Genomic DNA, 12,124 nt, shown 5'->3' on the forward strand with positions numbered 1-12,124 from the left:
AGAGTTGCGGTAAATGGATTTGTCTCCTCCCAGTTTCCACTGTTCCGGGGTACCAGGCAAGGCTGTCCCCTCTCACCTATCTTATTCGCCCTTGCCATTGAACCACTGGCGTGTAAAATCAGAGCATGCTCAAATATACTAGGACTTACCATGGGAAATGAGGTGGACAAGATTGCGTTATACGCAGATGACATTTTATTGTTTACCTCAAAATATACAGTTTCCATGCCGCATGTTTTAAGGATTAAAGACACATTCGATAGATACTCCGGTTTACAAATAAATTGGGATAAATCCTACGTACTTCCATTGGTAGATCCTGGCCCCACTGATCCACTTTTACAATTCTCATTGCGATGGGTAAACTCTTTCATATACCTTGGGATTTGGATTTCCAAAGATCCCTTGCAATATTTACCCCTTAATATCATCCCCCAGCTGGAGTTTATTAAACCTCAAATCTCTGTTTGGAGCAAATTACCACTCACTATAACAGGCCGGGTTAACACAGTTAAAATGGTTCTGTAACTGAAACTATTGTATGTTCTACACCATTCCCCAATATATATCCCGAAGCGAATATTTAAGCAGATTGATGGCCTGCTTTCCTCCTTTATTTGGTCTAGCGGAGGAGTTCGAATCAAAACTGATACACTGACTAGACATAGAGATTCAGGTGGTCTGGCACTGCCCTCATTTAAATCATATTATTATGTCACGCTACTGGCACAATTGTGGGAATGGTTCCAAGAATTACAGGCAGATTTAATGCCTAATTCTATTATGGCTGGGAGTGGCATGGGTTTGTCTCCAGTTCAACTACTTCTTAGTGATAGTTTGGTCATGGTCAGAATCCCCCTGTTTAAACAAGCTGTAATGATTTGGAGATTGGCATCACAGGTTCTAGGGGGGGGGGATTAGACCCAGATACTCTGTTAGTTTTTGCAAAGGCGCTTACTGAGATCTCTGAGTTATAAGTTGGGGAGGTGTGGGGAAAGTAGGGTGTGACATATATTGGGCAATTATACCGAGAAGGGTATCTGAAATCATTTCAAAAACTTCAAGATGAGTTTAAACTAGTCCCTGGGGAATACTTCTATAGATTCCTTAAACTCAGACATGCACTTAACGCTCAATTTGGTGGGGCTCCTCTGCTTCTATGAGACTCACCGCTTAAAATAATGATGTCATTAATTGGTTCACGTCATCTGATCTCTACATCGGCTCTTCCCTGCCACCGCGGCTCAGGAGGACGGCTGAGCTAAGATGAGCACTGCAGCCAGGGAGCAGGAAGTAACCGCCGCCCCCCGGGTGCAAACAATTATAGCACAGATACCAAAGGCACCACCTCTCCTTCTACAGACACCCTACTTGGATGGCAGTCCCACCCAGGAGTCAGAGTGACTGAACAGACTGTGCTGTTGCAAGTAAGTTTATTTTTACTTTAATATTGCATTGGAAGTATGTGTATATGTATGTATGATGTATATATATACTGTGGCAGTATCACCAGAGATGGTGCTGGTGAGCAGAAGATTCTGTGTGTGGCAGGAGAGATCCGCCCACACAGAGTACAAAAGCATTGTGGGAAGATGTTTAATGGCTGCCATAGGACCAGAGCCCAGGTGAGGCTGCTGGTGGACACAGTCAGACAGTCCAGGTGGGGCTGCAGTGTGAGTAAAGCAGACCAGGTGGTCAGGATCATACCTGCAAGGAGGCAGGGAGATCCCTATACCTCTGACACTGTCCTTGTGAGAGAGGCGGCAGCCAACAAGCTAAGGAAGCTATACCAAGCCAGGAGGCCAGTGTCCAGTCCTGCATGTGGCAGGAAGGACCACAAATCTCAGAGACTGTGAGAGACTTTCATGCAGATTAGCTGCTTCTGTAGAGAGGGTTCAAGAAGTGAGCTAGTGTCCTAAGAAAGGGCTAGGTCGTTTATTATTTTATTTCTGTTTACTGGTTTATTTATTTTTACTAGAACGCAATGTGTGGCCTCTAATTCTGCACCTAATCACTGCACCACTGACCCTAATCTACCGAGCTAATTACCCCACAACATCACAATACACACACACACACACACACACACACACACACACCTGCTTATACAGATTAACAACCACTCTGCTTATATGCATCTCTAGTCTATATAGTTTATACTTGGAAGTAGCAGCAGCAACAACACAGCATATTTATTTGGGATTATTTATCATATATATATATATATATATATATATTATATATACGAGGTATGTCTATTAAATAACGAGACTGATTAAATAACTCATCTTTATTTATTGGTATTACAAATTTAATGTTTGTCCCCTTCAATATACTCCCCATTTGCACTAATACATCGCTGTAGTCGCTGTTTTGCACTGGTGGACGCCATGGATGGAGCAAATCAATTTCTGTTACTTGTTTCAACATATCTGCCGTTTTCTTCTTTACATCATCAACTGATTCAGAATGTGCCCCTTTAAGCACTGATTTAACTTTTGGGAAAAGATAAAAGTCGCAAGGTGCTAAATCGGGCGAATATGGAGGATGTTGAAGTGTAGTAATGTGATTGTCGGTCACAGAAGGTGCTGTGTGAGCGGGCGCATTGTCCTGGTGAAGAATGAAATCATTTTTCCACAGTTGCGGCCGTTTCTTTCTGACTCTCTCTCAGCTTTTTCACAACTTCCTTATAATAATGCTGGTTACTGTTGTGCCTTCTGGAACCCATTCTTGCAAATTTACACCCTTGATATAGAAAAAAACAATGAGCCTTGCTTTGAATTTTGACTTGCTGTGACGAGCTTCTTTCATTCTTGGTGATGACGGTGCTTTCCAGTGCATTGTCTGTCTTTTGGTTTCAGGATCATACTGGAAGATCCAGGTCTCATCACAAGTGATTACTTTATGAAACAGGTTTGGATCTGCGTCAAGTTGCTGCAGAATGTCAACACAACATTCCTTGTGACGTTCCTTTTGCTCTGGTATGAGAACCCTTGGGACCATCTTTGCACAAACTTTCGTCATGTTAAGATCCTCACGCAAAATTTTCCATGCGGTGTCTTTGTCAATGTTCACAGATTCAGCACTGAGTCGGCGGTCTTTTCCAACAATCTGACCGATTTTTTCCACATTTTCTTCGGTACTTAAAGTGCAAGGTCGTCCAGGGCGTTCATCATCTTCGACATTCTCACGTCGCTCGCTGAATCTTTTGAGCCACTCAAACTCATTCCCATAGGCCGTAATAAGCATTTGAAAACATTCTGTTGGTGTTTTGTGCAATTTTACAAAAAATGTCAAATTGACGCGTTGTTCAACTTTTAAACTTAGCATTTGTTCAGGACTCTACAGAAAACAACCAAATGAAATGGCGACTTACAATCAGCTGAACGTCATAGAGTTGCTTCTTGTCCTGCAGGTTCAGACAAGTCCAAGGTTACTACGTACGCAGGTTGAACCGGTTCTGACTGTTTTGTTTACTAGCTGGAATCACAGTCTCATTATCTTATAGACATAACTCGTATATATTTACATATATATATATCCTCCCAACTTCTAAAAATCAGGTAGAGTGACATCTGGCGCCACAAGTGCGCGTTCAAAATTAGGGGGTGTGGCCTACCGGCAAAGTGCGTGACCTCGCTGGAAATGTGAGCCATGCCCTGTTTTCGCCATGCTGGGGGCTTGCCCAGCAACCCTGGAGCTACTGTACAGCTCCCCAGCCTCTTCAAGAGCCAGCCCTGTATGTATGGATGATGTGCGCATCTGCGTGTCATCCGTTCACCGCTGCTCAGCTATGCAGAGCAGCGGTGTTAGCGTGTGCTCCCCAACTTCCCCCTGCCTGCGTGACATTGCGGCCTGTGGGTGGGACAGAAGGACAGTGCCTCTAAAATGGGACTGTCCTGCTGAAATTCGGACAGTTAAGAGGTACGTACTGTATATGTGTGTGTGTATTTTTTTTCCACCCTCTGGAGTGGGGTTGAGGGGGGCCCCAGAGATATCAGTGTACCGGGCCCCAAGATTTCTGTTGCCGGCCCTGCTGTCAAGCACAAGGTACATATGTTTCCATTTATCAACAATACATTGACTTACATTTACATCACATTTATCCCTACAGTATATTTAACGTTTACCTCATAAATGGCATTTTGGTGTAAATACCTGAATTATATTATATTTGGATAAATAAATGACCAAATATATCTTACCAGGGGGGTCTTAAGAGAGGAGGGGGCCCGTGTGCACTCCCAGTGCGGGGCCCTCTCCTCTCTTCCCGGTGGCTGGCAGCCGACTGACGCGGTTAGCCAGCCACCGGAGCCTTAGTAGACTCCGGGCACTAGAATGTGCCCGGAGTCTACTGTGCATGCGCAGAACACCGGAAATATGGCCGCAGTGGCCATTTTCCGGTGTTCTGAGCAGCGCAGACACCCGACGTGGGACCACGGACAGGTAAGTCTAAAATAATATGGGTGCAGTGTGTGCGGTGCGGGGCCCCCCTGGACACGGGGGCCCATGTGCCCCACACACACTGCGCCCATTATAGATACGTCACTGTATCTTACCTCAGGAGAGTGTACAATTATGAATTATAAAGCTGTCGTTTTTATATTCAGTCAACACATATGATACATGAACTTGATATACATTTTTCTGTTATAACGATTAATGTAGGTTATAACTCTCGTTTCCGCATACAGTACTATATATGCGTATAGGGCCTGATTGAGCAGAGGACGCTAATGCGATCACAGCTGTGATATTGTACAGAACGCAGCTGCGTAAAAATGCGAATAGTTGATAAGCTTACCTGGGCATAGGGACGCCCACAGCTGCCTTCTCATCTGCGTCCGACCTCACATTCCTGTATAAACATCGGTAACATTGATGTAGATCGGGCGGCCATGCAGCTCTCCTTGCACGCAGAGAGATATTATGCTGCAAAAGCAATCGCAATGGCAGATTTATACACGCCCATGGATAGCCGTTTAAATGGTCAGACGCGCCTGCGTTCACCTAACCACACACCCGTTAGCTCCCCCAATTGCTGACCACATGACATTCACTTTGCAAATGATTGTTATGTGTGTATGTAATCGCAAAGCGATCGTGATGCGTGCACAGTACGACTTATATGCATGCGCAATGGCAAATAATCGCCCGATCTTCATAAATTGCAGAATTGCATCCGCTGCTGAATCAGTTTTTAGTAACCCATTCTCAGAGTTATAATTTGTCCTTTATACCTCACTTTAACCCTTACCCCAGGGTTACGCATGGCTGCTAGCAGTGGCGGGCTGGGCCGGGGGGCAGGGTGCCATGTGCCCCCCGGGCTGCAGCGTCATGCGGGCCGTGGGCCGGTGCAGTCTGCACCGCAAGTGTAGCGCTGACCGGACAGAGTTCGGTCAGCGCTACACAAGTGACAAACACACAGCCGCCGGCTCCGGCAGCTGTGTGTTTGTTGTAAGCAGCAGCCAATGAGAGTCTGTCAGACTCTCATTAGCTGCTGCTGCTGCGCCCACTGCGGGAGCCGCTCCATCTTCCGGCTCCCGCAGTGGGCAATGGGAGAGACGTCATGACATCATATGATGTCTCTCCCATAATGCAGTGCGGCCCGGCCGGGAGGACAGACGGAGGAGCAGATGGTGGCGGCGGGAGTGGGGATTCAGGTAAGTGGGTTTTTTTATTTTGTTTTTTATATTACGTGTGTCTACTGGGGGGTGGTCTAGCACTACTGGGGGCACTACAAAGGGGGGACTACTACTACTGGGGGCATTACAAGGGGGGTGGGGGACTACAACTACTGGGGGCACTACAAGGGGGGGGACTACTACTACTGGGGGCACTACAAGGGGGAGGGGACTACTACTACTGGGGACTGCTACTACTGGGGGCACTATAAGGGGACTACTACTACTGGGGGCACTACAAGGGGGGGACTACTACTACTGGGGGCACTACAAGGGGGAGGGGACTACTACTACTGGGGACTACTACTACTGGGGGCACTATAAGGGGACTACTACTACTGGGGACTACTACTACTGGGAGCACTACAAGGGGGGTGGGGGACTACTACTACTGGGGACACCTACTACTGGGGACACTACAAGGGGGGGACTACTACTACTGGGGACACTACAAGGGGGGGACTACTACTACTGGGGGCACTACAAGGGGGGGACTACTACTAATGGGGGCACTACAAAGGGGGGGACTACTACTACTGGGGGCACTGCAAATGGGGGGACTACTACTACTGGGGGCACTACAAAGGGGGGGACTACTACTACTGGGGGCATTACAAGGGGGGTGGGGGATTACAACTACTGGGGGCACTACAAGGGGGGGACTACTACTACTGGGGGCACTACAAGGGGGAGGGGACAACTACTACTGGGGACTGCTACTACTGGGGGCACTATAAGGGGGCTACTACTACTGGGGGCACTACAAGGGGGGGACTACTACTACTGGGGGCACTACAAGGGGGAGGGGACTACTACTACTGGGGACTACTACTACTGGGGGCACTATAAGGGGACTACTACTACTGGGGGCACTACAAGGGGGGGACTACTACTACTGGGGGCACTACAAGGGGGAGGGGACTACTACTACTGGGGACTACTACTACTGGGGGCACTACAAGGGGGGTGGGGGACTACTACTACTGGGGACTACTACTACTGGGGACACTACAAGGGGGGGGACTACTACTACTGGGGACACTACAAGGGGGGGACTACTACTACTGGGGGCACTACAAGGGGGGACTACTACTAATGGGGGCACTACAAAGGGGGGGACTACTACTACTGGGGGCACTGCAAATGGGGGGACTACTACTACTGGGGGCACTACAAAGGGGGGGACTACTACTACTGGGGGCACTACAAGGGGGGACTACTACTGGGGGCACTACTGGAGGCCTGCATAAGGGTGTTCTCTCCTGCGGCACACGGGGGAACTGCATATGGGCACTACGACAGGGGGCTGCCCTAATCTTTATTTTTACCTTACATTAATCCCATATGGACCCGCCTCCTCCCTGGAACACTGGAGGGGGGGCGCCGTAGCACGCATATTCTTCGGGGACACACGCTACTCCTCTGCCCGGGCCGCCTGCATGCATTTGCCCCCCAGGCTAAAAGTTGCCAGCCAGCCCCTGGCTGCTAGATGAATTTATCTAATATACACTGTAATTGCAGGTTGTAGTGGGAATTGCTGACAGAATAAGGGACTCAGAGCTTCTTCAATATGACTATTTCCAGATGGTGTCGTAGCACTGACTTCATCTGATTGCGTCATCCCCCAGACTAATGCGGAGAATAAAACCGCTGGTGCTCTGTAGCTTTTGATCTGCAAACAGCAAATTGCTAATTAGATGTCAAGTGAGAAAACCCTTTAATAACTGCATTTATTATTAACTAATGTTAATAATAAATATTGTGCCTAAAAGTGTCTATCCCAAAAAGTCACCAAAGCAAGGCACTGAAATATCTGGTTATAGAGTCACAATAATAATCCGTACATCAATCAGATCTAGTTATAAATCCACTTATTGATTAGATTTTTTTACACTGAAATTCTCCCTGGTCTCTTAATCAGCTGAGTGACTTTGTGTCCAGGTTTAATATATGTGTGATAGCAGAGCTGACACAGAGATTGGACTGTGAGTGTACTTATAAATATACCTTTGCATGCGCAGCCTTGCTTTACACGCGTGATCTATGTGTATGTGTATCTATGGCTTAATGCACATCTAACCATGGGCTCATTATGCTGAAATCCTACCTTGGTGCCACAAGTCCCTGTTCCCGTACTGAGCATAGTCAGATGTGCACTTACCATAATGCGGGAATGTTCATCCATAAAAACTAAGGTGTATCTTCTCTTATCATTTCCATTTCTACACTTATCTTTACATGTGTGCAAGAGCTGTGAATTCTCACAAGTTGTACATGTAATAAACAGATTCTGCCTTTTCCCCTATAGGACAGTTGTCAGCACTAACAGAACCCATTATACACAATAAGCACACAGTAAACAACAAGGGACTGCGCCTTCTTCTCAACTTCAGTGTGATATAATACGGTGAGGACTTAGGACCTCATTCAGAGCCACTCCCAAAATGCGTCTGAATGAGGGCGGCCGCTTTTGATTTGAAAGGCGGTCTCCTGGCCGCTCGCTAAGCTGTGGGTTACCACCCTTGCGGTAGGGTCTCGTCTACCGCAAGCCCCAGGTTGCTTCCTGCTCTAACAGAACATGAAGCACCCCACTAACATCACTGGTGATGTCAGTAGGGCCGCCTACAAATGGCAGGCGTTCCTTCAGGAACGCCTCCGTTTGTACACCCTGCCTACAAAACGTGGCGAGCTGTCGATCAACATTGACAGCCGCCCCTTTTGTAGTGAGCCCCGGAGCGGGTGCATTTGTCACTCGCTCCAGGGTTTGCGAATGCGCAGTGTGAGCGCTGCGCGTGCGCAGGCCCTCACCATTGACCCGCTTGCGAGCGCATAGCGCTTGCGAGCGGGTTTGAATGAGGTCCTTAGTCTCATTCAATAGTGTATCATACACAAATCTAAACTGGTTAATTGTCTTTTAGACCTGACCTGTAGGTGGATATTATTATTTAATGGAGCATACACACAGTCAGATAATGGTGCACACACACGGTCAGATAATGGTGCATACACACGGTCAGATAATGGTGCATACACACGGTCAGATAATGGTGCACACACACACGGTCAGATAATAGTGCATACACACGGTCAGATAATGGTGCATACACACGGTCAGATAATGGAGCACACACACGGTCAGATAATGGTGCACACACACGGTCAGATAATGGTGCACACACACGGTCAGATAATGGTGCACACACGGTCAGATAATGGTGCACACACACGGTCAGATAATGGTGCACACACACGGTCAGATAATGGTGCACACACACACAGTCAGATAATGGTGCACACACACGGTCAGATAATGGTGCATACACACACAGTCAGATAATGGTGCATACACACACGGTCAGATAATGGTGCATACACACGGTCAGATAATGGTACAAACACACGGTCAGATAATGGTGCACACACACGGTCAGATAATGGTGCACACACACGGTCAGATAATGGTGCACACACACGGTCAGATAATGGAGCACACACATGGTCATATAATTGTGCACACACACGGTCAGATAATGGTGCACACAAGGGCCCTCATTAAGAGCCGTACGCTCTGAGCAAAGCGCACGCTCTGAATGAGGGCCGGGCTCCATGAAAATGGAGCGTCCTCCTGGACGCTCGTATAGCTGTGGGTCACCACCCACAGGCTATACGAGCGTGCATTGTGATGGCCGCGATGGTCGTGACCATCGCGACCATCGAAATTGCGAGCCGGAGCCTGCGGTTGAGGTTTTCAACCGCAAGCTCCGGAGTGATTTTGGCTCTATCAGAGCCAAAATCACTCCCACTGACATCACTAGTGATGTCAGTGGGCCGGCTTTTGACGGGAGGCGTTCCCGTGGGAACGCCCCCGTCAGGGAGGCACGCCCCCGGCATGCCCACCAAAGGGGGCGTGCTGTCAATCAACATTGACAACACGTCCCCTTTGATCGGACACAACGAGCGAAGGACTTTCCTTCACTCGTCGCGTCTGGCGCATGCGCACGACGGAACTCCCTCCGTCGTGCGCATGCTCAGTCCATAACATCGACCCACTTGCGAGCGGACAGCCGCTCGCGAGTGGGTCTGAATCAGGCCCATGGTCAGATAATGGTGCATACACACGGTCAGATAATGGTGCATACACACGGTCAGATAATGGTGCATACACACGGTCAGATTTTTCTTCAGTTCTGAACGATAACGATTTAAAAAATCGTTGAATAGTTCATATCTGAAGGAAAATCTGACATATCCGACATATCTGAACGATGAACGATGAACAATGCGCGTTCCCGATGGTCAGATAACGATATCTGACATCTGGTGTGTTTGCAGTCAGATTTGGACGATTCCATTCATTTTAATGCAGTCAAAAATCGTTCATAGTTCAAATCATTCAATCGTTCATCTGACACATCTGACCGTGTGTATGCTCCATAAGATGCATACACACAACGATTTTTTGAACGATTATCGATAACAATATCGTTTATAGTTCTATCATTGAAAAAATCGTTCACTTTCTGAGTTAAAACGATGAACGATTATCATTCATGCGCGTTCACGTTTGTAGTTTGTAGTTCAGTCAGACTGGTCAACTCAACGATTCTCAGTACGGGAATGTGCAAAAGTCGTTTGCAGTTCAAAAAAATTGTTCATTACATTTAGTAAATTAACGATTTTAGTAAACAATTTTCGTTCATTTTTCCCTTGAAAAAATGAACGAATGTCGTTTACTAAAATCGTTCATTTACTAAATCGTTGTGTGTGTGTGTGTGTGTGTGTGTGTGTGTGTGTGTGTGTGTGTGTGCAGCTTCAGTGTTAATTAGGTTCAAAAAGAGAGGGTAAAAAACAACCGTTCTTACTCTTCCAGAGGTGAATTTCCGGGGTGCCTGCAGCTCCGTGCAGTCTCGCTATGGAAGTTCCTGTATTCCTATGTCTTTAGAAGGTGAGGTACGATTAGGACTCTTAGCAAAGAGTCACTTGGTAAAATGAACCAGTGTATTCTTGTATAGGATTGCTCCAGGATCTGTATCAGGGTTCCTCTGACACATTTCTCTGTGCGCTACAGCTTCATCAGAGGCTTAATGTCCCTGTATCCACTAAGGGGGGTATTCAATTAAGCTGCAAAAAGTCAGATGATGTCATTTTCGCCTATTTCAACTATCCCCATATTCAATTTCGCAGGTTCGAAAAATCTTTGAAAAAACATGAGTTTGGGGTTTAGGGGTGCAGGCTTAAAAAAAACAGCCTGCACCCCTGGGAATAGCCAATAAAAACTGACTGTGTAAAAAAAAAGTGAAAAAAAAATAGGGACACCCCCAAAAAATTTACATTTTGGGTTAAAAAAAAAAATTGGGGGAACAGTGTTTAAAAATAGCCCAATAGGTTCAGGGGTATTCTGTAAGTATGCGGTAGGTGTTTTCTAGAATAGGATATTAGTGGCAGGTGCATTTTTTACTTAAAATTATGCTAGTACCCATTTTCATGTACCCCAAATTTGATGGGACCACTTAAAAAAACGAAAAAAAAAATAACCTAAGTGCTCTTCTGCATCACTTGTTCTAATGTCGGGAAAAAACACCTGCCACGGCTAGTTAAAAATGCAGAACATATTCTGCAGGGCTAAACGGGGGTACCCAGAGTGTATAGGATTGGTGAGAGCCACAGGCAGGGCTGCCATCAGAAATTGTGGGGCCCGGGACTGACAAAATAGACAGGGCCCCCCTGTGTTTCTTTCTCTCCAGCCCCGGCAGTCCCCACACTTACCTGGTTATTGTTGTTCTGAGACCTACTCCCCATGCGACGCGGTTTTTCTCTTTCAGGGGAGCAGTGACGGACGGGGATCTTGGCGGGCGGGCAGTGGGATTGCAGGGGCAAATGCAGGTTTTGCAATATATATTATATATATCTGCTAGTAATACCATCTCACCACCAAAAATTACAAAATCCTGCTCTGGTGCCTTCCTCAATATACAAATATCAGTACAGTATTGGCGAGATGGCGACACTCACAGGTACAGTACTATCATGTAAGACTTCAAATGACAAACAGTGTTCACCGTTTCAGTCCATCCGGACTTTTATTAAGAACATTAACATTGCTAAAAGTCCAGATGGACTTAAACTTTGGACAATGACACTGTTTGTCGTTTGAATTCTTGCATTTAAGTACCCATAAGTGACGCAGTTTCTCCAATACTGTATATATACATATATGTACACACTATATATATATATATATATATATATATACACACATGCATATGCATTTGCATATCACCGCTGATATTGGTGTGGCTTGCGCATTAGCAATATAGTGATCCATAGTGAATCAGGCCCTTTGTCTTTTACAGGGGAATTAGAGGTCCCAGCAAGCCTTCCCCGCATGCAGGTAATTGGAGAACCACAAGTACCAGCATGCAGGTACTTTTTAAATTAAC

At 46.6% G+C, this 12,124-nt stretch overlaps 1 protein-coding gene across 1 annotated transcript; it reads right to left on the minus strand.

Annotated features, from left to right (window-relative positions):
• Positions 1-81: 81 nt before the first annotated feature.
• Positions 82-11,483, minus strand: LOC148473386 (protein GVQW3-like). The gene is made up of 3 exons (XM_088459663.1): positions 11,451-11,483; positions 3,016-3,342; positions 82-105 (listed from the first exon to the last, which is right to left on the minus strand). Exons 1-3 carry the CDS (start codon positions 11,481-11,483, stop codon positions 82-84), a joined length of 384 nt encoding a protein of 127 aa, XP_088315789.1.
• Between the last annotated feature and the right edge of the window lie 641 nt (positions 11,484-12,124).

Source organism: Taudactylus pleione, unplaced genomic scaffold (assembly GCF_031769625.1).
Source record: "Taudactylus pleione unplaced genomic scaffold, aTauple2 ptg000925l, whole genome shotgun sequence".
Taxonomy (NCBI): Eukaryota; Metazoa; Chordata; class Amphibia; order Anura; family Myobatrachidae; genus Taudactylus; species Taudactylus pleione.

Coding starts and splice junctions, on each gene's coding strand:
- LOC148473386 (XM_088459663.1), bottom strand. CDS start 11,483: ATGGGGAGTAGGTCTCAGAACAACAATAACCAG. Junction 3,343..11,450: donor CTCAGAACAACAATAACCAG/GTAAGTGTGGGG, acceptor TGTTTTCTGTAG/AGTCCTGAACAAATGCTAAG. Junction 106..3,015: donor AGGATCTTAACATGACGAAA/GTTTGTGCAAAG, acceptor TTTACACGCCAG/TGGTTCAATGGCAAGGGCGA.